Below are 26,572 nucleotides of genomic sequence, written 5' to 3' on the forward strand. Positions count from 1 at the left end.
ACTGCTGCCAAGCCATAACGTTTCCCCACAAGTCCTCCACATACACTGCTTCAAGATTCACACGTAAGGCTTCCACATATAGAGCAAATATTCAATGTAGCCCCATTACCTGAAGTATTTTTCCTCAAATACTTTTTCTTTTAAAGAAACATCGCATATTTTCTTTAATTAATGGTTATTTCGGTAATACTATTGCATGGATTGGCTACATTTTATTTGCACAGACTATTTTAATAGGTCGGTAAGTCAGAGGAGACTCTTGTTCTCTTCCTGAGCAATTCTGTACGCTCTAGAGACTATCTGTGCATGCAGACAGTGTTTAGTTTTCGAGAATATTTATTCCAGTAAAGCTTGACTTTGCAATAACAGTGAGAGCACAAAAAGTAAACAAATCTAAGCCATAAGCTCACATTCATTAATTGTATTTCAACAACTATCATTGCAAACTGTCACAAACTTCAGTGGAGCTGCTTGCACGAGGAGAAAGGACTATACCAGAAAGTAGGAGCCTTCTGAGGCTCAGCACTAATTACTCGCCAATCTACCTGGTGTTGAAAAAAGTACCAACATTGCACACACAAAAAAAGGATTTAAAAAAACAAAGAAAAAAGGGAAAAATCAGAACTGGATAACTACCTCAAAAGTGAGCTTATTTTTCTCTTTATCAGAGAAAGGGAACCTCTGACACACCACATCTCTTAAATATTCCTCTACAAATTCCATTGTTTGTGCAAATCTCTCCTTAATTTCATCTTTGGAAGTTCCACTGCTATCATAGCTGAAGAGGAAAAATAAAAAAACAAAACACAAAACAAAACACAAAACTTAGCATGCAAATACACAGGGCTCTCCTCCCCCGACACAACTTTTCATTGGTTTGTCAAAATCTAAGAGAAGTTAAAGGCTGTTAAATAATTTATCCAAACGAGGGAGTCAGGAAGCTGACACCATAATTTCCTGGCTTTTGCTGTTTTATCCCAGATGCTCATTTTGCACTATTTAAAAATGTCTGAGGAAAAACAACAAAAAAGACAATTTTGTCCCAATAAAAAAAGAGGAAACCCTTATTATTTTAGTGGAAACAATGACAAGCTAAGTACAGCACTGAGGCAAACGGATGTGGCCAAGGGATGCTGTCTGTGGATGCTATTTTCCTCCAAATAAAAACAAATACATATGCAGTGCAGACATTAATTTTTCTTAATACAAATTCTAGGTTTGTTTCTCAGCGTGTGCAGGGGGCGTCCGAAAAAGAATCCCCACCACCTTCCACTAACTACTTCTCTTTCCCCGTTTGATCACGTATCACTGTTTAGCTTCTGCCAGAGCTGAAGACATTTGTTTTTCTATTTTGGCATTTAAAGTTGAATATGATCTACCACATCACTCTCAGCAAAGAAAACTAGGCTGGCAAGGAGGGAAGGGAGGGGAAAAAGAAGAAACCACTGAAGACCAGTACTAATACTGACAAGACTCAAACTCCTACCATTTAACAGGAATTTTAAATGTTTGTTTTCTCCAACCAAAAAAATTGAGTTCTGAATAGTTGAAGTGTTATAAATTTTAAATTATTTGTACTATAAAGAGTTAATATAAGTTTATGGTCAAGAAATCACATCTCCAGTCTAGCTGTGGTTTTATATAGGCTTTGCACCGCTGTGTCGGAGTATTTTCCATCGGAGCTTAAGGAACACGACAGTGTCTCCAACACATCACTTGTTTCAGCATCTTCCCCCTTGTTTTTGCTTTTGATTGCGCGAGCTACCGTATGGACAACCTGCCCTGAACAGCCTATGCTCCAATCAGATAAGGCTGGAGGAAAAATGAACGGGTCCTCCCTTGCTTTCCCTCCCTAGGGCCAGGCCACTCATCACATCACCCAAATCAGAGACGGAGCATCGCCGTGATCCGTGCGCGGTTTGGAGACAAACCCCTTACGCCACGCACATACAGGCGGGTTATTTTGTTCTCGGGATGGTTCTCCCCAGCAAATGTTACAGACAAATTAAACTACAGGGTCTGAATAACAGAACTAGTGAGAATACATAATGGATTTTATTGATTTTTATTATTATAATTGTTTATTTTTTTAAACAGAAGAAGTATAAATAACGCATGAGTTGAGGATTGATTTGTTTTAAAAATCAAGAGTGATGTAATTTCCTTTCCCACATGAGTCCAGCAAGTACTTACTCATCAATAGCAATTTCAGAAGGTATTTCAGACCACAGACGAGCATACTTCACTGGTGTCACTTGTTCTTGGGGGTCACGATCGACGTGCATATGAAGCATCAGCCGGCAGAAAGATGCTCTCAGATCATATGGCAAATTTTCATCAGACATGCAACGGAGAATGAGGTCCACATCCAGCTGGCCAGATATTTCATTTATGGCCAAGTACTGTCGATCAAGGCACATTCTAGCAAAGAGGTTGAGTTGGTATCTTCGGGGGGGGGCGGGAAGAAAAAATACATAAACAAACAGCTTACACTTGAATTTCCTGAAACACCCACTGGGTATAGTACAGATATGCTCTTATATGTATTAACAGAATTAATCTTTTATTTTCCAGTAATATAGCTACACTTATTGCGGAAAGAATAAAGTACTTATCAAACACAAGTAAAAGGTAACACAGTGGAAAACAGAATAAAAGGAGTCACCATATTTTCCTGAGAGTTACCTAGAATTAAGTAGTGCTGTTTATGAAAGCTACAGAAGAATCCAAAGAACACTTAAGGCAACTCAGCCTAAATACCGTAGAAGACCAAACGCTTCTTACTAACACTGAAGCCACAGTCGTTCACTGAGGCAACAATGCAGATGGATACAAAATAATAAATCAGGAACCTGATTAAACAACTACGGAGCCCTGCTCCCTTCAGTCAAAGAGTTGGTAGAGAAAAGCTAAACTTAATTCCTGAGCCTTTCAGTCCATGAAACTGAAATAAGCAACTGGCATCTAAGGTATGGACTTCAGCAGACTGATAATTAGCCTTTAGTCATAAAGCACATGCCCAACATCGACAAGTGTTCGGAGAGGTTTGTGCTGAGTAGTGTCAACGGTGAGGTTTCCTAAAGAAATGAACATTTAATTGAAAGCAGCCTCCTTTTCACTCTCAGTGCTCCTCACGGGAGTTTGACCAAATGGTATCCTAAACCCTGGTTTTAAGCATGTTCACACGTCTATAATGTAGACTAAAAATAATTAACACTACTAATTCCGCTTAAAAACAAGTGCAAGAAAATCTGCTTTGAAAGCATATACAATTTCTTAAAATATATACGAGAGGTTTCCTTCTGAGCTCAGCCCTCCAGGAGGCTCAAATAAAAACATGTGCTTGGAAGCGTACTGCAAGAACCATTTCAGTGGAAGAGATAATGCAAAAAAAAGATAGCTATTAAAAATAATAAAAAAAAAATCTAGTCATGCTTTCTGCATCACCACAACCGAGTCCATCAGACTAACTCTCAGAAGTTTATAACCCAGACACAGGAATTTGGTCTGGGCTGAAACCTGATCTTATGCTATGCCAAGAACTTGGTGTCTTGTCAAGTCATCTGGAAACATCGCTTCATGTCAGAAACTGCTAAAAGCATAGCTTGTGCTGGGCGAAAGAGCACTGCACGTTAATCAAACCAAACTTGGGGCATTTTCGTACCTTCAGATACTGTCCTGCTGAGAAGTGCAGGACCACTCACGGCTTTGAGCTTAGAGAGAAGTTTAGAAGTCAGGGAGAACAGCAGTGACTGCTTTAAAATCAAAAGCAAAGCCATGTACACACCGAGATCCTCTTCTGCCTGCAAGCGGTTGTTCACCCCAGCTACCACCTGAACACAGGTAACCTAAACAGTTAACATAGGGGCTCCCTGACAATACCCACTTACCAGGAAACCAAGCAGAAATACAGGCATTAAGTGCTGCACAAATTCAATACACTTTAAGCCTCAATTTTTTTTTTCTTTGGGTTTTTTTTAAAGTAATTTTCAACTTGCTTATGCTGATAATTGGACTTCTCACCACAAACAACTGTGTGCTTTCATCTCTCACTTTAAAGAGACTACTTCGACACTCTCCAATGGCTATTTTGCCCACAAAACCAGTACCCTTTCTCCCAAACTACAGCTTATGTACCAAGGGCTTCCCCACACAGCCTTGAACTCCGCCAGCCAACTACTGCACATGCTGTTAACCTGTAGTAGCTGAGTACGTCCCGATCTTCCTTCTGCCCTTCCTTAGCATCCTGAGCCAACTCTCGGATACTCTTACTGCGGATTTCCTTGTTACTGTCTCTCCAGAACAACCACACTTCCTCCTCATCTTCTCCAACTTCCAAGGCATTTTCTCCACTCGACACTTCTTCAAACTCAAATCGAGAGAGGACCAGCCTGCCAGAAGGAAGTCAGGTTAGATCACAAACTGTCAAGACCCATGCAGAGCTTTTAGAACATTTCTTTTAAGACACTTGCTAAAAAAAAAACGACACTTGTCGAAATGTACTGGTGATACACAAGTAACTAATTTTGTCATCTCACCTGCATTCAGAAAACACAAACGCTATTCCTCAGCCCTGCGAGGTAAAAGCAGAGCATCACACTCTTTCAGCAGTAGCTGTTTACTACACAAAATCTTTAGGGTTTTTTTTTATCAGAAGCATGAGGATAGTATGAATTTAGACGGTAAGCTTTTCATTCAGCCTTAAGATGACCAACATGGCAGCTCCGTTCAATGGATGAAGATTAAGAGACAAGGAAGCTCAAGACATGCCTGACTGACTTTCAAAAACATCTTTACAGGAGAACTGCTTCAAAGCTCATTCAACAGACGAGGGTTTGGTATACAAAAATATCTAAAAATCGATTAGTTCTGTATCCCATAAATGCCAAGTGGATCAGAACTTCTTTCTGCTTACGTGCCAAAATAACTAGAAACAAATCAGCTACTAAAACTCAACAGGCTTTGGGGGCTTTTATCTCCTGAGGAAAAAAAGGTCATACATCTGAAAAAAGACAAACTAAACACACAAGGATGAGAACAAGCAAATGATGTAGCAACTTTAAATGCTGGTGAAAATAAATGCAACCCGTATGACTTCATGAAGAGAATTAACTGTCCAAGAACACTCTCATCCGTTTGTGATTTAAATACTACCCGACAAAGACCTGCTTCCCTTTTACAGTATTTTGATAATGATCTGTGCCCTATTTCTCATACCGAATAAAGCCATCTTCATGAAAGGTAATTGGGATTTGGTGCCTGCTGCAAGGCTTCAGCAGTGGCAGGGCAATGCTGAGAGCTGGAAACCAAAACCCTAGCTGCAGAGGGAGAAATGGGTGAGCAGGGATGCAACAGCTCCTGCTTTGCTGCAAGCTGAGCTTGGTGGGCACGCACCCAAGAAGCCCTCGCTCGCTTCAGGCAGCTTATGGAGGAAAGCCTGAAGCCCAGAGGAGGATCAGGCCCACAGGACGCCGCACGCCTTCCTGCAAAGTCTGTCTACTTTGATCAAACGTGAGATATCTGAAAGATTTCTCTGACTGCAGGACTGAGAACGCATATGGCAGACGTCTGCTGTCATCAATACCCATTTACTGTGTATTTGAAGAGGACCCCACACATACTTAACTGCTTTCTCTAGACATGCCAGCAGCGCTCTCAGCTTTGAATCACCTTCCTTCTGTTTCACGCTAGGAAAACCATCTTTAAAGGCATTAACTTACTTAGTTTCAATGAGAATGTCTGCATTTGCTGGATTCAGCACGGCTTTACAAATCAACTCCTGTGTCACTGGAATAGACTTGTTCATGGAAACGCACAGATCTGAGAGGTAATCCAAAAACCTGTTGGGAAACGCGAGCCAAAAGGGTATCAATCCTTGTTGAGATCTAGACTGAAGCAATCTACATTTCAGAAAGAAAACATTCAGAACTCCATTTTAACATTGCAGAGCGAGACTGTTGCCTGAGGGGGAAGTTACAGCGAGTGCCAAAAAAGAAGTGAACTAGCTGTGCTTCCTTACTAGCAAGTTGGCAGGTACAGATTTTTCTCAGGCAGCTAAGAGGAAAAGGGTAATCGTATACTCAAAAACATCGGTCTCACCTGGGCTCCCTATTTTTCCTCACAAGACTAACAAAAGTGTCAATCTCAGCAGCTGTGATGTGCTTCTCCAAGAGCTTGCGATTGTTATGAAGCAGTGCCGTAATAGTGTCCTCGGCCAAGACGTCGTAGCCAATTTGCTTCTGCATGAAGCCAAACTGCTTCGCAATGTATTCCTTCAAAACGCAGAGGGAAGAAGGAAGGTGTTGTAATTAATTCTTAGAATTCTAGAAAATACTCAATAACAGAAAACAGTAAAATGTTTGTCAATAGCAACATGCCAAGAAGCCAGCTGGATTAGATTCAAACTGTTCTTCTTTTGAGAGAAAGCAAGCGATGACAGATAACCTTACCACCCCCCTCCCTCCCGGGGTAGATGCCACCAAGGCATTTATCCTCATCTGACAGGAGTTTGTTTTTAATACATGGTAACAAAAAATAAGCAGCCTTAATTTAGGGGTCAGCTTTCGACAGAGCTCGTAGTATGCAAGAGTGAAGTCTTATCATTCACCTGGATTTGACAGTTAGCAATTCCATTGTTTTCTTAAATTCCCCTTAGAACTGGTACTAATTACACTGCATAGTCTCTGACAGAGAAGAAAAATGCCAGGTAGAGTAAAACCGAGCCATCCAAAAATCCCTTGCTGACTGCACAATCACAGCATAGCAGCATTTAATTAATGGGATGCAGCTTTTGTATTTTTTTGGATCACAGGAACAACGTTAGCACCACTGAAAGCTACAGACATATTTCCAACCTGATTCTTTCTGTAATCCTGCTGAGAGTGTCTCAGCACTCTGTAGCAAAGCCGGCATATGTGTCTGAAAGGAGCGTGACGCTGGTCTCCAAGCTCCTCCAACCGCAACATCGGGCCATCACCACTGTCTGTAAATGGTGCTTGCAACAACTTGAATATCTGTAGATTTATTAAAAAACATGAAATCCCATGACACACTGCCTTCATCTGATTAAAATTAGTCTAAAAGCATTGTGTCGGCGTCTTTAGATTTCTAAAAGGTACATCAGAAACACGCTGTAGTTGCCAGGTTTGTTCCTTTACAACAGAGTAGCCTGGACAGAAGACGATGTCGATCACCTCTAGTCAACAGCATATTCTGTAATTTCTTCTTCTAGCAACGGTATGGCTACAGTCCACTGCCAGGAGCCTGCTGAATGCTCGGGACTCAAAGGATTTTTTGGCCCCAGTAATTTGGCCGGGTTCTCTGTTATCAGTTTGTCTTTCCCGACAACCCTCCTTGTACGCAGAGACTGGAGAAAAATGCAGCCTACCTGCTTTAGAATATTCTGTTCTCTCATCAGTTTTTGCCGTTCTCTATTAGGTTTAGAAAATACCACTTCAAGGACATCTTGCCCGGAATTAGTTCCACCAGTTACAAAATAGACCAAATCTTCCAACAATTTGGTTACAGATCTATGGAAAAGCCAGACGTTGTTAATACCAGACTACAAAGCCTATCTGTTAAAAGAGCAATGCCAGTGTAAGTTTACATAGATTTCAAAATGGTAAATGAAAAAAAAAAATCAATTAGACCCGACTCAGATGCTGGATAAAGCACATAGGTTTGTACAGAACTTAGAATCAGGAACTAATGCTCCCTATTGCTATAGCCTTGCTGTCTAATGACTAAACCATAGCAGCAGTAAGGCAATGATACCACTTTAGGGCAACTATACACTCCCCAAGCTCTGTTCGGCAGTTCTTTAAGCTGCCAGAGAAAGGAAAAAAAGTCAGGTGATGATCTCTCCCAAGGCCAAATAAAAGACCTCGGCTACAGAAGCACACAGGGCCCTGGCTTTACGCAGCCGACTCTCCGCTCTTTTTTGTGGCCACGTACTTTTCACGGACCCTGGCAGAGGATTTGCAAGAAGTCATGTGTTCAGTCTTCACAAGATGGATTATAAATTCCCACACTCAATTTGCAAAGCCCATCAAGGGAGGTATGCTGTGGATTACTCCAAGTTCACAACAACAGTTCTCATGCTCTCATTTCACAGAGCAACAGCGAGGGCTTGATAGAATAGGCTTGAGGACCTCCACTATGGACACGTCAACAATAAAACCATCAACTTTGTTTTAAATCTAATCAAGGAGGAAACAAAATCCCTCTTCTGAAAATAGCATACACATAAAATTTCCAAAGGAACAGTTACTGAGTAAAGGAAACAACATCCTCCGAACCAAATCCTTGCTTTCTTACCTTCTTTCATTCTGGGTTATTGTCCCCTTTTCCAACTTGCCAGCAATGGAACCTAAAACCTTACTTGCATCATTTGCAAAATCCAAGTCCCGAACCTCTGCAGGGGAAACTGGTACTATAGCAAAAGCTTCTTTGTCCTCTTTCACTGGAGAAGTACCAATCTGAAACCCAGAGAAGTTTTATCATCAAACCAAAAGGCAGAAGACAAAGTAGTGATTCACATACTCAGTGATAATAAAACAGAAGAAAAGCTAAGCTCTACGTAGACAGTACGAGACTACCGATGAAGTCAAACTGGGAACAGTACCACTCTGTGCAAGCTCAAAGCTGTTCCTGAATTCAGAGAAACATCAGGAGGGACTGCAAAATGTTGCCATAAGCACTGGAATAAAATCCTCCTCGTGATGACTGTCACACAGTAGAAATTGAACAGTGTAGCTAGTAAACTACTACGAAAACTTCATGTTTTAGATAAAACATTTTACACGGGCATTATTCATTGCTGTTACGCCGCTTGCTGTTTGACAAACCCAGCAGCCTCAAGGGACTGGAACTTCTCCTGCCAACACTCTGCGGAAGCACAGGAATCAAAGGATAGGCTTATATGAAATAACAAGACTTACTTTAAGCATCACAGGTTTCTCCTCTTCTTTGTCAATAGGGATATTGGTACTGTGAACCCAGGTGTTAGTGCAAAGGTGTCTAAGTCTGACATAAGAGTTCCTGAAAGAAAGTCAAAAGTTTCAAAGCTGGAGTCACTTTCCCAGACAGGAAACCTTCGCATTGTTTGAATTGCAAGATGTTGGCAGGAGCAAGTGGAAAAAAGTGCCATCTTCATCCGTGCTGCATACCCTAACGGGAATAAGATTTTTCTTTCCTTATTTCATTCTATAAATTCACCTTAGGAAGTCGTCTTATATAATGAAATATTCTGCTGTGAAACAGTACTACATCTACAGTTCGTTGCTGGAACTCAGCTGCTGCACAGTATCGAATTAGGCCCCTTCAAATCCTCACATTTCCACATGCTATAGTGTATCCGAGCTGTCAGCTTCCTCCCTCACCCTTTAATTTTTCAGCCTGTAACTCCCTGCTCTCTATTTTATATTTTCTAAACTGAGAATTTTTAGACTAGCTATATGAATAGTCAACGCTGTACAAGCGCCAAAGGTCCAATAAGGTTCCAGAACACATGGCTAGGATGCAACAATTTCCTCTAGCAAAAGTCAACAAGTCTTCTCTTCCTATGGAGACAGCAGCTCCCAGACTTAGGTTTCTCAGGTATTTCTGGCGTTGACACTATTTTGCATGTACCAGCTCTTTGATAAAGGATGTCAAGCCACAGTCAGACGAGCATCTTAGGCCAGGATCAGAGGCAGTCTCTCAGGTGCAGCACAACCTCCGCTCTCCACACAACTGTGGCAGCCCAAAGGAGAGAAGAAACAGCCAGGACAGCTGCTTTTGGTGGCCACATTAACTTCTGCTAACTTAAGTGTGTCTGATGATTTAGAGAATTCCTTAGATAAAGTAGATGGAACAAATACGCTGTGCTTTCTCAGTGACAGCAAAGAGCCTGCATGCAGACTGTGCATCTGTGAAGGGTACAGCACCTCTGAGGTAGCAAGAACAGTAAAGGACATATAAACAACAGAAAATGAAGTGCTAAATACTTGATGTTACGTCCCTGGTAACATAATACAGACAGGTCATGGGAGCAGCTTGATAGGACACCCAAGGCTTTTAGTCCCAGTTTGTTCACTGTAAATCTCAATCTCAATTTTCCCATCTGTAAAATGGGGTTCTGTGACTTTTAACTCAACTGTAAAGTACTAAAATGAAGCTTCAGGGACTTGATAAGTATTTTTATATTAATTTGAAGAAGAAACTTAATTCCAAAGGATGTAAAAAAGTGAGAGCGCGCTTTACCTTAAAATAACAAAAATAAACCAACCCATCAATGTCTAAAGCAGATAGTCAGTTCTAACACTATGCTTAGCTGTACCTGGGGACAAGGCTGTCTCCTCCTCTCAAGGTGGTAGGGTCCAACTCAAATATGGAGGAGATATCGTTTCCTTCAGGCACAGACACCAGAGAGTACGCCATCTTCTCCTGAGCACTGCGCAAGCCTCTTCTGGAGGCATCCTGCTCAGGGTCCAGCTGTGGAAGAAGTCCCACCACACACAGTCAGACCAAGCCCTCCCGACCCAGCTGCCTAGCGTTAAATAGATGTGTCCTGTAACTTGCAGACATGACTCTGAACCACTCCGAGCACTGGTTAAGACAGCTGGGCTTTAGGACACTGGTAAAACTGACAAATAGCTGCTCTTGCCAACCATTTCCTTGCTTTCCCTGTGTTAATAAAACACAATAAATCCTAAACCACAGAGGTTGTGTCTTGCAGACAGTGCCAGAAGAGACTCAAAATCCCCCAGCCATGCACCCCACTGCACACTGGGAACTCTAACCAGCTTCAGATGACCCATATCTGCTAAGATGCCCACCCCTGACACTACTAGCTCCTGAAACGTACTCGACATACTGCAGTTATCGCTCTAACACAATAATTATGTGAGCCGCAAATACAGAAATCAGCAACACCATGTGCCAACAATCTTGCTGGGAAATAATCAACTTCAGCAACAAAAGTGGGACTCGCATCTATCCATCAGAGACAAATGAAATAAAGCTAATCAAGAAGTTAGATGTCTCGCTGTTCACACTTCAGCTTATGATGCACTCAAACACAATGACATGCTATAAAGGACGTGGCATCAGAAGTATCTTTATTTCCAAGGAGCTAGCAAATTACCAGCTTCCTTTAACAAAGTAAAGATACTAGTATCACCTGAGTAAAACCCTGGATTTTCAGATGAAAAGACAAAAGGGTAGGAAAAAAATGAAGATAAACTAGGGAAAAGGAACAACAACTTTCTCTAAAACTTTTCCTAGGGAACTACCAGTTATCAGGAGTCAATTAAAAAGTTGCCAACTGCCTGACACAAGGCAGGAGCAAGCTGACCACATATAAACTTCTAAGTCCTAGATGTAATCTTCTGTGTGATAAAGCAACAAATCTATCACCTTCTCTGTGACCTTGGCAGCAGTAGAAGGTAGGCACCCAAAGCAGTCAGCACTCGGGTACCTGTCTTAAAGTCCTGGTGTAAGGCATTGAGATCCTTACACATACGGAAGAGGTATCTAATGTTGCTCGTGCCTCAGGATACTCTGTAGTTAGCACATTTGTAGTCAATTAACTTGGCTGCAAAGTAGTGACATTTAAAGTCTGATTTTGCACATGGGAACAGACAGTTAGCTGCATGGAACAGAAATACACATTGGGAGTGTGGCTTCAAGAGAAGAAGTAACTATACACTGAATAGAGTCCATCTGGAGGCTTTACATCAGGAGAAATTCGCTCACTTGGAATGAATTCACCGAATTTCAGCTGTCTCCATCTCCACAGTGAGGCAGCTGCTCCGTATTCACAATTCGTACTTCAGGAGACAACTGGTCAGTTATTGCAACTGTGACAAAGCTGAAAAGAACGGTCAATCAGGCAGTAGGATATGGGGCAATTTAGGGAGAACTACAACTTCAACTCCAAAGTTGACAAAAGCAGTCCCCTTTGATGCTGCAAGGGTACTGGCTGGCATGTCACCCATGCCCAGTTCAACCCCATTCCCAAGCAGCTCGCTGAGGTAGAAGGAGAGCACAAGAGAACACCGAGCTGTGCAATAAAAATGCCATCTTGCAGACAGCTCGCATTTGGATAAAGTTGGGAGTCTGAGTGAAGTTGGATAGAGCAGCCTACACCATCCTGTCACTAGTGAATGTTAAACGATGCAGCAATTTTGTGTCACAAATGAATTATGTGCTCCCGCTCCTGTTCTTTATGGTCTGTTTTTGCCACCTAGTGGTAAAGAGACAGCAGGGAAAAAATCCACAGCTCCGAAGCCAGTGCGTTACCGCTGTTACTGCACTTATCAGAAGGAGGGACTAATAGAACACCAGTAGGATGGATGCCTAGGTAAGAGACCTTGACGCCAATTAACTTTCAAAAAGTTAAGCCAACAAAATAGTCCGATGTTGGATGGCTCCCTCCCCCAGTAGCTTTATGGGTTTTTTTGGTTAATTCTCTCGTTTTTCAGGTATGTTTACTGATATCTAGCTGTCAGAAGATCAGTGTTTCCTGCCAAATACCACCAAGAACTCATCAGGATAACAGCTCAATATCTGGGGGCAAAGGTTAGCTTTTTAATGGCCAGGCTATGACAACAGATCCTTTTAGAAGGAAAAAAACTCCACCTCACAGGATTTCAAAGCATCACACTGCATTCATCTCCTTTTAAAAAAATTGGAGGAGTAATTCTTTTTCATATCCAAATGGAGCAGATCTTCCGTAATACAGGAAAAATGACCAAGAAAGCTGCATAAGCCTACAATCAAATCCAACTAAAAATAATCTGATCCGCAATGGAAAGTGCTGTTCCTGTTTTATCTGTTTTCAACGACTGAAGCAATGCCATGTCCCTTTGACACCAAAGAGAAGCTTCTATTAATACAAAGCATCAGCACAGTCAGTCCTTGACACAACAACATTTACCAAAACCAGCACAGACTTGGCTTTCACAGGAAAACCAGAAGAATGGCACTGAAATCTTTCTCACCCTGCCATTCTTGCTCTCTAGACTCTTTCTCCTGGCTTTCCTGTGACCAGCTAAAACGAGAGGGGGATTTGGTTTCTTAAACAAGGAGCTCAGGCGACTGACTGGCACAGCACTAGGTGAACATCCCAGTAGGGACCATTGCCATCCCGTGTCACCGTGAGCATCTTGTTTTTCGGACCTATTCAAGAAATTGCTTCAAAGAGGCAAAGGTTTAAGAAACAGGAAGACAGAAAAAGAGATGCTACAAAGTGGGGAGGCAAGGGGTCCAGGTAACAAATTCGGTTCCAGGTGCATTGCTCTTCACTAATGCCTAATCCAGTTGTGAATATCCAGTCCTCTGGATAGGCCTTAAAAGCCTTCAGATCATTCTCAGTTCTAGTTTCTTCACTAGCAACAAAGCCTGGACCATCTATGCACTGGCCAGGTAAATACCTGGGCCTGTGTCAAGCCCTCCTCAATTAGTGGCAAGATCATACTCTTGCCTATACTTACTGAGGATTGACACTCCAGGTCATCTTCCTCATAGTCAGGGTTTACCTGATGAAACAGAATCACAGGCACGTCAAAACTCTAACAGAGCTGGAAGTGGGAAACAACCTCAGCGCGGTCTAAACTTATGTTGTAAGAGATGCACTCTACTGCTACGGCACTACCAGGCATGCAGAACAAATATACTGTGCAAACCCATTTGTTTCTTAATTGGGCATCTGTCTGTCCACAAATTAAGCAGTTACGTAATCTGCAAACATGCAGAGAGATTTATCTTGTTCGGGATAATCACTAAAGGAGCAAGAGGGGTAGAGAGTTACCAAGTTTCAGGTCTTTTTTTAAAATCCCAAGTGGAATTTCCAACTAGAAACTACTGGCTTGGCAGACATCTTTTAAAACAAACACTATTCTAACCATGGATCGGGTGAGCAATCTCCTCTGGTATATTTCTGCGCGATGCAAGACCCTGTTTTTGTTTTGGCTGATTAGCAAATCCAAGATTTAGTGGAAAAAGCTCTAGACTGGATCACTACTGAAAAGGATTTGCAAGTGTGCATGTGAAAAAGATGCTGCTGTTTTTCCAGTTTGCTTATTTGAAGAATATAAAATGGGGTATTTAATCTGAACTTTCCCTCTGAAGCTCTCAGGTCACTAGCATGGGCTGGGACAGCCCTTCTGCCCTGCTATGCACTCTTACATCCAGGACAGCTTTTACTTACAGAGGTTTATGTATTGGCATGTTGATATATCCATGCTTTAAAGTAAACAGAGTAGTTTTAATAAACATTTACAAGTGTTAAGCAGCAAAATTCCTAAAATTATAGCCTTTAGGCTTTTATTTTTAGTAAAATGTCTGGAAATCTTATTTCAATGGGGGAAGATGTCCACTATGGAGAGAGAAAAAGACTTATTTATTGTGCGCTTGGACAGCTAAGCATTATCTGCAGTTCTTACAAGACTGGTCTGAAGTCTAACTGCGTTTTCATTTTCCACTCTAGTTCTCCGATTCTGCTCGGAAATCAGTGATTCAAGGGAAACTAACAATGGTTGAATTCATTTTCCCCCAAAGGCTCTCAGCCATTTACAATTTATTTGTCTATTAATAAATTCATCTGGATTCTACTCCCCACATGACAGGATACTATTTAGTCTCTATTCTTTGCAGGAGAAGAGTTGTTGCCTCTAGAATTCATATAGAAAGTGAAATAAGCTCAAGACTACCCCTGTACCATGGTGTTCTTTCAAGTCTCTTTCATCTTGTTTTTTATGTTTAGCCACCTACTTTTGTATTAATACTAAGGACCCAAACACCACTCTCCTCCCCTGTGTCTATTTTTAGGGCAGGAAACGAGAGATTTTCAGAAGGTGTAAAAGGATGAAAATACTGTAGAAGGAAAGGCAGAGTTCCTAAGCAAGCCCCAACACCTACCTCTGCTGCTAGGTAGTGTCCAGTGGCAAGGTGTTTGAACCTGAAAAGGCTGTTCCAGTACCCCGCACCACCACGACAAGGATCATGCTGCACCACCTACAAGGAAAGGGGAACCACATTTACACCGTGTGTCAGTGACTTCCTTTTCAAACACAGCATTTACTGTATTTCACGCACAGGTAAGACGGAACAGAACAAAGAGATCCAGAGAAGTTGAACCAGCCTTTCATATGTGAAAACCACACAGGACAGTAAATACTTTGAGCAGACTACAATTAGTTCACCTCAACAGTTTACGACCACTGATTTTCTGATCATTGTCAAGTGACAATATGTGTTTGCAGAGTCCTGTACTGTCTGCAACGGCCGGTACCCCAAAGGAGTCTGGTGAGCAATGGCAGGAGGATTACCCTGCAAGTTGGCAGAGCAGTCATTCAAGAAGGTGCTCTGGATGTGCATGCGCTGCTAGGGCTGAAAACAAACTCCCTCAAGAAATGCAACAAGTCCTTTACCTTTTTGGTATAACTAATCTTTGACTTTCTGAAAGCGGGTGAGGGAAGACACTTGGAAATGTTTCAAACACAATGCATCGTAAAAAGGAATTTGAAGACTGTTGTATTTACTCTCTAACTTCTCCTGCGGCAAGCAGAGCCTCCAACATCAGTTCCTCTGCAGGTACACCCACTTCCTTAGGGAAAACTCGGCGTAGCTGAGCTGTGCCTTGCAGGGAAGGACTAGCTTACCTCTGCCTCACATTCACCAACGGTAACTGCGCACACACGGGCAGCTACTGCAGAAACTACCGATGTGTTGTAACGAGCCAAAGTAGTGTTAATGCTAGTAGGCTTTCAACGTACATCAAAGCAGATACTTCTAGAAAGAGAATATGAAATCCACCTATCCACCATTATAATTAATTTTAAGATTGTCAGAGGCAGTTCACATGGCAAACATTCAAAATCATTAAACAACTCTAATCACACCAATAGGGCGAGGGTATTTTAAGAAGCCAGTGATGGCCGAGGTGTTAGTCACACTATTTCAAAGCCAAGTAAAGAAAAAAAATAGTCCAGACAAGAACGCACAGAGACCAGCAAAGGGTTGCAGTCTCCTATCAAATGGGGATGTGCATAATCACATTATTCCACACCAAAACCAGTGTGTTCGGTACACTCAGCAGGACAGGTGAAATTATTAGCTGGTGTTAAACTTCAGTAACCGGTAAGAAAATTACTTCATAGATGCTGCTCTGTCCCCTTTTTCTGAATTCAAATTCAGGTCAAGAACCTGAATTTGAGAGCTACCTGCTGCTGCATTAGAGATCACAAATCCTCTTTGATTTTGCACAGAAAACACAGTAATTAAAGGAACTTTAAGATTGAAATTCTACCACCAGGAAGACTTTTATCTAAAAAAAGGCAATCCAAGTACACAGTTTTTAAACAGAAACCATAGTTGTTACTACAAAGCCACCCCCAGCCTGGGTTACAATTCTTACCTCTACTTCCCACAGGGCTTTTGAACTGGTTGCAGATGTGGCCGACTGCCTCCCTGTCGTTCTCAGGAAGACATGCTGCTTCTTCCTGTGCTCATCGCAAGTCAGAAACTTCTCCTGTTCTGCATGGAACAGCCTCACCACGTCCCCCTGTCAAAGCCCAGACAGAATGGTCATTGTAGGCATTACTCATCAGGGAACAAGTTACAGGCAAGTAGAGTTTTGAGTCTTACCCCTTTGAGAATATCATCTTTGTTATCACTCCATTTCATGAAGAGGACTATTTTCCAGCTTGTGTTGCAATTCACAGAGTTGACCTAAAAGGAGAACTAGATCGGTTAGTCCCACTGTCTGGTGCCTGCACAAGACACTGACACGAAGTACTGCCTTACCTTTTAGACCGTTTTCAAGGGAGTACTGCACTCCCTGTTGCATTACTCTAGAGAAGGAAAGCCCTTTCTGCATTTACTCCACAACACGTAACTACAGAGCAGACTGGCTAGGAAGTCACTTGCTACACATCACTGCGCCACAACTTCTGATTTTTAAGAAAAATTTATTTTCAGCCAGTCAAGCAAGAGATCAAACTCAAACCCCTGCCCAGCGCCCAACAGCCAGAAGAGACTGATAGCTATATTAAGCTGCTGATTAACAAGTGCCACAGGTACCAACCAACTTTTATCAATAACCTGATTTTCATAAAACACAAGTCCTAGCACCTTCGCTGGAACACAGAGGTTTGTAAAGTTGCTCCAGCTGTGTCAGTCTGCCCTTACCTCATTGCACCCCGGATTATCGACAAGCTGATGACTACTGGCGTGGAGAGGCTGGCCGGCGTTGACGGGATTCAGGACTACTTTGTCTCCAATGACAACCTGTAGATAAATGCAGCATCAGACAGGAACTTGCAACCTGAGAAAGCTCTTTTTTCCTTTCCTTTTTTAATGGGAGCGATGGGAGGAAATCACCTCCTTGCAGTTTGGAGAGATGCCAGTCTGAGTAGGAAAACCAGGATTCTGTTTGCTTCAGAATTTAGCTCATCGTACTCAGTCATTCAGGCAGAAAACCACCCCTATACTATTGGACTCAGAGGCTTGCAGAAGAAACAGACTGCAGTTGTGGTAACTAACCTATCTGCTGCTTTCCATGAAGTTGTTTCATTGGTTAACATTTAAGAAATAATTCTAGAGCAAAAGGTCAGCAAAAAAATCATCCTCCTCCAAGACACACTTTCATTTGTAAAATCAGATTCTTGACTAGACTGGCATATGACTCAAGACAAATACACTTTATTATGGACAGTAAAGGTCCTGTTCTTCCCTTCTTCTGGGGCAAAGCCTTACATAAACTAAAAACCAAAACGCCTTTTCTGTGTTGAAAAGAACTGTTCTTAGTGATAAACTGTCTGAGGAAATGGTGTGATTTAGAAGAGCTTAACGGACACACAGACTGCGCTACCCTCTGCTCTGGCTTTACCGTGGGCGTGTCTGTAGGAAAGGAAGAGTCATATCAAAACGTGTGGGGCTACTCTACAGGAGAAATTATTCCTATTTGATAAAGGCCTCTGTGTTCAGCTGCCAAATATATACCTGGACTATACCACAGAGCACACTGAAGCTTATTACCTCAGATAGTATACCCGGGTAACTCAGATTCGTAAAAAAGAGATTAAGAGATTAAAACAATAATGCATTTAACTCGGAACCAATTATTTCCCAGATTTCCCATGAACACGGCCATTTAACCTCATTAACACCTCATTGCTCGTATACAAAATGAGGATAAATTTTGATTTCAAGCTGACAACACTGAAAACCAAGACGCTAATTATTTGTTCCAAAGCTACTGAAGGCACACAACATTTCCTACCATTTTGAATTGGACAGGAATTGTGAAAGGCTAGCATAATTAGGTCCCTTATTCCCTCCAACGTTAAATCATTCCACGTTTCCAAAATACAAGTTACCATAGCAATTTTCCTCCCCCTCATGACAGCACAGGAAAAAGGTTGTTCCTGCAACATCACGCACTCAAGGATCCGCGCATTTCATTAATTGCAAGACAGGCCTCCTGAAACAAGCTTTGCCAAGCTGGGCACAAAGTAATACATGAAGATACTCCTCTTTAGCACTTACGCTGTCTCCAATGGAACGCAGTTTGTAGAAGGGCTGTATGTAGAACCAGGAACCTTCGTTTCCAGCTTCATCCAAGGTCACCCTCATAGCATTCTTCTCTAGTAGCGCTGGAAGCCTCTTATTTACTGTTAAGTATTTGTTACTTTTTAAGTGAAGCAGCTAGAATAAGAATTAGAGTTCAGTTCTAAGAATGCTCATTTCTCCTCCCCTCAATAAATAGCCAATGTGCATAAGATAGCCACAGTATTATACAGGAATTAAAATACAAACTGAATTATATACAAATATTGATGAATTCAGGCACAATTTCACATACACTTCTTTTGGTATATATACAGTCCTACAGCACAAAACATCTTCAGCTACCCAACGGTCCCTTCTCCAGCACACGATAAACGCTTAGAGACGCCCTCGTCACTTTAGAACAGCCTGTTCAAAATCCCAGGCTCAAAAGTTGTACAATGCTGGGGACTAAGTGGTTTTCCCTGGTAAGAAGGGGGCGGTGGGAAGTAAAGCTGCTCTTATCTCGCTTTGCTCTGATTTAACAGACAATGTGATGGCTTTTTCAAGACTCTCTTCAAAACAACTCCCGTTCCTCAGCCCTCCGCTGCGTACCGCCCCGCACACTGCACGCCATCGGCACGAACACCTAAGCTGCAACAGGTCACATTCCAGCTCCCGACCTACCCAGCTCCAACTGCTGTTAAATTTCCAGTAAAATTAGTAGAGAAGTACTTACGTATAGAAAGTGCTTTTTCGTGGCTTTTGACTACCATAAGTAGCAGTTACTCACAGAACATTTGGGAGTTATGGGAAAATATGGGTAAAAACTTACCACAGCTGCTCTTAATAGTGCTGATATTTGTAGTCCAATCAAAAATGGGTATTATTCTTTTTCTTTCATCATTAAAAGTAGGTTATTTTTTTTCCCTAAATACACAGGGCCAATAGCACCCTTAATGCAACCAAGGCAGGGACTTCCCTGCCCTTCCTCCATCAGGTTGCTCCAAATCCTGCAATTGCTTTACAAGGCAGCCAACCAACCTCTCCGTGCAACAAGAAAGCCCAGACTGCCTGCCCTCCTAGCCACCCCCCTCTGCTGGCTGGTATTATGTCAGCATAAGAAAATAAAAACCAGTTGTAGAAGAACCTCTTAACCTAAGGCTCAAAGCACTCCGGTAACTATCCCTACTTCTGAAGTGCTGAGGCACTCCAGTGGAAGTAGGTCTGCTTTGGTTCCAGGGTGACCCACACCTGATGCATATTATGCTCCACATTTATGAAAGACCTTTTTTAATTATGGAATTATTGTACTTGCCGTTTTTATTGGGTTTGATGCTTTTTTTTTTTCATTCCCTGGGACCTAGCATATCCTCTGCCTCAACAGACTGCAATTACTTATATATGATATGATATACTTGATTTTCCTTCTCTGTGTCGGTTTACTCTGATGTGTCAACATTCGATTGTGAGAGAGGGTATCTGGCACTGGACAGTGCCTGTGCCATCTTCCAAACGGCCAACTCTAATGGAGGCTCTCAGCAGCATTTCTGAATAAAGTAATCATATGGTGGCCTCACAAAAACAAAAAAGGGTAACTAACCCATAATAAAAAGTGACCCCATCACAGCTATACGCCCAGTTCTTGCTTCACAGGATGCCACTTCACGACACCGTCACACCCTGCAGAGCTACAGACTCCTGTCCAGGAACGCCAGAAACTTAATGTCACGCTGAGCAGGGGAGTTTGAGCGAAATCCCATACAGCTTGCAGACATGTTCAGAGCCTACCTGGATAACATTGCCGTACTGGATGACTGTTCCCAGCAGCTTTCGGTTTTCAGTTTCATTCTGCTTCTTTTCAAGATCTGCTGCATGCTGAAATTAAAGGAGGACAATTCAGCTGCTGACTCTTTCAGCGAAAGGGTGGCCAAACTTGAGGTTCTTTAAGAGTATTTCAAAGAACTGGAAAAAACAGCGAGCATCTGAAACAGCACAATTTCCTTTCTCCAACCTCTAACGGCATCATCTCCAATTCCCTTTTTCCAGTTGTTTAGGCCGAGAGACACACACCATTTAATGAATCCGTAATTTGGGTAGAACTTGACAAAATTTTGCAATAAAACATGAGATGAAAATCTCAGACAAGACAGAAGACAAGCCATGAGAAGGCAACGCCACACCTATGGAGGGAAGGTGAAAAGGCACGGGGAACAACTCAAGCCAGGAAGTCTCTATTACTTTCTACTGACTTCTACACAAATTGGAAGAGAAGGACCTCAACCTCGGTGCGTTATTTTACTTTGCCAATAGAGGCCCCAACTTTTCCACGGCCTGTCTTTTGGTGATGACTCTAATCACCTTCACCGTGCAGGAGGATATTTAGAAGACATTTACAAATGCCCGTGGTGGCTCTGAATACCTGAGCCCCCAACCTCGCAGCGGCACAGAGTCTGTACACCACGAGGCCGAAGGATACTCTGCGCTACATTATGGACTGGCTGTGAAAATACAGCTGGGCATTTCTGTATCACGCTAACATGGTGACAAAAGGGAAATTGAATGATCACAGGGATACATTGTTCTATTTAATAGTTATAAATTAAACTAGTTTGCTTTGTTTCAAAAGAATCGAGCTATTTTTCCCAGGCTGCTTTTAAACCATTTCATTTGGTAAATAAATTCTCTTTTACTTCACATGAAAGACGATATTTCCATTATAAAAAGAAATCTGTATCTGCTTTAACCGATACCTGGTAGCAGTGAGTAATTTAAAACTAGACTTTTTCTGGAGGCTAAGCATCAATGTTTATGGTTTGGCGCTCAGATCGCAGGGACTACAGGAGGTCCAGTTTTCTCTGGAGGAGAACAAAGCGCCCATGGTTCCCAACTGTAGCAAGGTGAAGTAGCAATAACACAGGACGAAGCTTAGCTACTGCACAGGAAGAGCTGTCTGGATACTGTAATAAAATTTCAGCATCTTCAGCTTACACAAAATGTGCTATTTTTAGAAGTTGCACTAGGTATGAGAGCTGGCTCTTGCTCCAGGAGCACCTGGAATGCAGCTGCTCATTCAAATTCAAAAATATCGTCAGAAATACAAGGCAGCATGATTTTCTCTTTAATACTGAAATACAACTTTTTTGCTTGATTTCAAAGTATTCTGTCGACAAAGGATTTCTTCAAGACACTAGGGGCCTCTCAACTATCAACGGCAATCACAGAAGACAAGACTTCTCTGCCTGCACTGGACCAGGTGCCACATTTATTATAAAGAAAGAAAACCATGTATTCTGTGAAAATATGATTAAGACTTTGGATGCATTTCAAAAGCACACACCAAACCTGACAATCCTTCAAGAAGAAGGAGTCATTTTCTCTGGCCACTAGATGTCAGCTTCTCAACCAGCACTGACTCCTGATACCAAAGACAGACAAGTGTCCCAGATTTTAAATCCCTTAAATGGCATTAACTTAAAATAACCTGACCTCAGCATTGAGCGCTCCGAAGCAGACAATAAATTCCACCACCAGACAAACAGAAGCCAAAAAAGGCAAGTGATGATGAATACATCTTGCATCACCAATTTGATTAGAAATTATACGCACCGATAAAGAAATCTAATCACGGGCAGAGCTAACAATTATACGCACGTTTCAGGGCATAGGCCCCCCAAACACGTCATGCAAAACACAGGGTTTTTTAGTGTATTCCACGTGCCAACAAATGGAGAAGACGACACATGTACCCATACGCTTGGCAGAAACCTGAGTTTTGATATGAGTGATGTACCTGGGACCAAACCATTACAAAGCCACGCGTCTCAGCCCCAGGTCGCCGAAGACCTGATTTGGCACACGCTACATAAAGGATTAGCCTCTATGTCAAAGTGATGCATATTTAATAATCTCCAGTAAAACTGTACAGTACTCAAACCCTTTCACCAAAATCAAGCAATCAGTTCATGCACGGTGGTACATTTCTGTACAAACATCACTCAGCTGGGGCTAAATACCGGAAAAATCTAATCCTCTATCTCGACGGGGACCCCGGCACAAAATGGTAACGTGTCAGACGAATAGGAACAGGTCCCAGACCCCCGAGCTGCCACGCACCGAGGGAAGAGAAGACAACTTTAAACGACGGTCTAATCCATGGCAATTACACAGTATTTTTCTTCTACATGACGCAGTATTTGGACCATACTTTCTCTTAAAATCCACAAACTCACACACGTAACCTGCGGGCATAAGCTCTCCCCTTCCCTTATACACCAGAACAACCAAACCCAGAACCCCTCCGTTACTTAAAGCTTGCTGGCATGGTCTACTTCTCTCATCGTCATTAAAGAGGCAGGAGAAATGCAGCACAAGTGAAGGACCTTTGTGCTACAGCCAGTACCAAAATAGCTTTCTCCTTGCCAAGTTAATACTTCTAGGTTATGAAATTATGTTTTCAGAAGCAAAATGAGTCAAACACTCAGCCTTTGTGAAAAGCAGGAGCAAGGCAGCCATATGGCAATCAGCAAATGACACTCTCCTACAGGGCCATTTTGTATTTCAGTCTACAATGAGCTTAATATAGGCTTAAAGAAACTAAAAATATTTAGAATTGTAATTTTGACATGAAGTACTCCAGCTATGTAATTTTAACATAAACATGGAGTTTATTTAACTCTAAAGTCAACAGATGGTATTTAAGTTAAGTTGGCTTTTTTTATATAGGAATTCTAAAAACAGCAATCAATTGCCTTACTGGGTTTTCAACTGCTGAATGTCAACATTTTACCCAGAAAATATTAAATACTGCAAACTAATAAGGAAGAAGAGGCTGTCTGGCCTTTAATTACTCATAATTACCCATCAACCTTTACATGTACCAACAGCAGCTACGCTTGTTTGAGGAATCCCAATAGATTTATCAGACCGGTAGCTCAGATGGCATCTACTAGCACAGCTAACGCCCGTGACTTCCCACGTTGAGATGCAATGCCTGAGAATCCTCGGCTCTGCGCAGTTGTTAGAAGGGTCCCATTTTTATGCTGTTACCACCCAAAACGCCCACGCAGAGCACTGCGACAGGTTAGCACAGGCGAATGACAAAAGCTTAAATGGCTACCGTGACTCTAACCCAGTGTCACACACCCCGATGTTGGGACGCGCAGACCTTGAACAGCGTGTTGTCTCAAATCAGAGGGTGCTATCAGAGTTAGATCTCGGTGAACGTCTCTAAAGGAGCCTTGTATACTGACTTCTATATACTTTCTTGGTGTCTCCGGGTTAACTGTGTCAAGTTTATTGGAAAGACTTACTTAAAGCAGTATGGATGAGAGCGCTGATGATCGACAGCAGCCTAAACACGAATACTTACGTGCAGTTTATTGAGTAGCACGGCATCTGTTGTGCTGTTAGCTCCTGGCTTTGCTGCTTTCCAGAACTGCTTTTGAGCAGAATACCGGTTCATGGGACATAGTTTGAACAGGCAATCTATAAAAAAAAGTAAACAGAGAGATTGATTCAACAATTCGTAATTATCTGGATTTTTGCTGCTAATGTTGTCCAAAGATTCCAGTGGCAAGGAAAGGTTTATAAACAAATTCCAAAAAGCTCTTGATCAGACAAATGCTTTTTTGAGCAACAAGAATGTTGCCCTGCGAATGATAAAAATTAACCGTTGCTGCCAAACATCTGATGCAAGACCAGAAAATTTATAACTTGTCCCAGCCAGAAATGCTACCATACTAAAATGGTAACGCGTTTCAGTGCTTTCCCAGGCAAACATCCATTTACCGCACTTAGAGCTTCGTGTTTTTCTACTTTAGCAGGTACGCTACTTCACACAATGTTAGGTCTGGGGTTTTTGGTTTGGGTTTTCGTGCTGCTGTTGGTTTAGTTTTTAAATCCAATCCCTTCTAGTGCTAGGGACAATGAGGCATGGGAGAAACTCACCTAATAAAGTAGCAGCAGCATAAAAAAAACCCCAAACAACAGCATGTCCAAGCACAGACGTTCAAAGCATAGTTCCAGGTAACAGCAAACCCCTCGGGGTGTCGGGTTCTTTACCCAGACCATCGACACTGTTTATTTAACATTCTGCCTGGCAAAAGCCAGGAATTACAGCTCATTAGTCTTATTAAAAATACATTTTTATATTAAAGAGACGCTAACTTATCAGTAATAAAATCAAATTAGCTGCATTTACTGTTTTTCCTCCTCTTTGTTACTAAGCAACTGAACACACACACAAAAAGCTATTCAAAGACAGTGCCTAAAGTAGCAGTTTAGAAGTTTAAACGAAGTGCCAGAAAAGCCAGAAGGCTGTTCCCAGTGCCTCTTCGGCAGCGGCGCGGATGTAAGACTTGAGGCTTCTCATTCACACGGTATTTCTCAAGGCTCCTGGTGTGTTCTTACACGCGAGCACCGCAATCGGGGAAGCGGCAAGCTGAGGAGATACCTACCTGGGGGTTTTATCTTCACTGTCTGAAAAGCACAGCTGCTTCGGGGCTACCCTGCTAACAGACACATTGCATGCGTGTCCACCAAAGAGGGGAAAACCCCACGTTGCAGACAAGTCATTCCAGCTCTGCCCGGGGTTAAAGCTACTGAAGGGGCTGAGCTCCGCTTGAGACCGACCTTGATAATTTTACCTGGGGGTGCCACTTGAGATGGACACCTTCACTCTTTTCATGCCTTTCTTAATGAAAAGGCCTATTTGATGTCGCTCTGCCTGCCTGTCTAATGCCCCCTCAAAGCACCGTTAGAGGAGACCAGGCAATATCAAACACCTTTCACACAAGGGCAAAAGGTCTGTCTTCAAAACTGAATCCCCTTCTAACAGGGTGAAGCACCAGTGGCAGGTTGTCCTTCCATCTCGCAGCGAGCCACCGACTGCCAAACGGGCTGATCAAGTTGTCCCAAACCACCACAGCGACTCCCACAGCCTGCTTAGCTGGGGGCCCAGGACACCAGCAGCAGAGACAGCAGGAGCTGGGTAGGCCACTGGGGATCCTTAATGGGGTGCGACATACTGGGGAAGGAGAGAAAGAGCTAAGGCTATGCAAAGGAGATTTAATTGCGTCTGTCCAGAAATACTCACCTCCACTTTGACACTACCAGCTTATAGCTTCTGAACAAACAAGAGAAGTGGAAAACGAAGTGGAAACCACGCTTTCCAGGTTTGCTCTCTTCAACGTGTTTTTTCATTTACATAAAGATGATTCACAGAGATTGACAGCACAGAAGAGATTCAAAAAGCCACTGCAGGCTGGCACTTTAAGCTACGACTATGCATTGTAAGCAACGCACCAGTTAGAAAATTTTCTATTTTTGCTTAAACCATCAGTTCACACAATGACAGCAATTAACACACAGAATGGCATAGAAGAATTAATCGTATGCTAGATTTAGTCACAGTGCAAGTGTACTTTTTTCCATCCTTTTCAGTCAAGAAAGTTGTCAAGTTAGGCTTAACTTCCACATCATTAACTGCAAGCAGCCCTCTCTCTTCCCTGTAGCACGGGGAAAGGTCTACAAGTGTTTGACCACGTCCACTGCAAGAAGGGAAGACATAAGGTGTTTCTTAAGTTTTCTTCCTAGTTACAAAGCTACAGATCTGAAACAAACAATGAAAAGCACCCAACATTTTTTTTCCTAGTATTTGTTCTATAAAATCTACTTCTTAAGTGGCTGAGGAGTTAAACATGGCCTTGTTCACCATAACATGACCACCAGAGGCTGGTTAGTACCGAATGTAGTTTGACCCATGGTGAAATACATGAACTTTATGGCCAGACAACTTTTAGGTCTCCAGATTCCATAGGCTTACATGTGTACAAAAATCAACATGCAAGGCTGTGCTAGCTGAGTACCATCACGGTCAGCAATCTGCAACCCACGGCAGCGATGACTGCACAGGATAAACCAACTACTTGTCAGACACTATACTGTGGAAGTAAGGTCTATTTTTAACAGATCCAAAATGAAGCCAAAGCAGCTGAAACAACCAGCTCTCTGCTCTGATCACGGATTCAAGTACCTTTAG

The 26,572-nt window shown here is 42.3% G+C and overlaps 1 protein-coding gene across 7 annotated transcripts in view; it reads right to left on the minus strand.

Moving 5' to 3' along the window:
- Positions 1-26,572, minus strand: part of ITPR1 (inositol 1,4,5-trisphosphate receptor type 1) — a 180,732-nt gene that overhangs the window by 106,372 nt on the left and 47,788 nt on the right. For 4 of the 7 annotated variants that reach the window (XM_075095599.1, XM_075095601.1, XM_075095604.1 and 1 more), the window contains 18 exons: positions 23,903-24,018; positions 20,323-20,409; positions 18,532-18,690; positions 17,173-17,271; positions 16,630-16,713; positions 16,400-16,546; positions 14,902-14,997; positions 13,476-13,520; positions 10,319-10,473; positions 8,940-9,039; positions 8,317-8,477; positions 7,388-7,529; positions 6,855-7,013; positions 6,100-6,272; positions 5,721-5,840; positions 4,197-4,391; positions 2,194-2,445; positions 637-778 (listed from right to left, as the gene is read on the minus strand). In XM_075095599.1, coding sequence (XP_074951700.1) covers positions 637-778; positions 2,194-2,445; positions 4,197-4,391; positions 5,721-5,840; positions 6,100-6,272; positions 6,855-7,013; positions 7,388-7,529; positions 8,317-8,477; positions 8,940-9,039; positions 10,319-10,473; positions 13,476-13,520; positions 14,902-14,997; positions 16,400-16,546; positions 16,630-16,713; positions 17,173-17,271; positions 18,532-18,690; positions 20,323-20,409; positions 23,903-24,018 — 2,432 coding nt within the window. Of the gene's footprint in view, positions 1-636; positions 779-2,193; positions 2,446-4,196; positions 4,392-5,720; positions 5,841-6,099; positions 6,273-6,854; positions 7,014-7,387; positions 7,530-8,316; positions 8,478-8,939; positions 9,040-10,318; positions 10,474-13,475; positions 13,521-14,901; positions 14,998-16,399; positions 16,547-16,629; positions 16,714-17,172; positions 17,272-18,531; positions 18,691-20,322; positions 20,410-23,902; positions 24,019-26,572 lie in introns of those variants that run through there. The other 3 variants (XM_075095602.1, XM_075095603.1, XM_075095605.1) reach the window with 2 other exon arrangements.

Source organism: Phalacrocorax aristotelis, chromosome 6 (genome assembly GCF_949628215.1).
Source record: "Phalacrocorax aristotelis chromosome 6, bGulAri2.1, whole genome shotgun sequence".
In the NCBI taxonomy this organism is placed as follows: domain Eukaryota; kingdom Metazoa; phylum Chordata; class Aves; order Suliformes; family Phalacrocoracidae; genus Phalacrocorax; species Phalacrocorax aristotelis.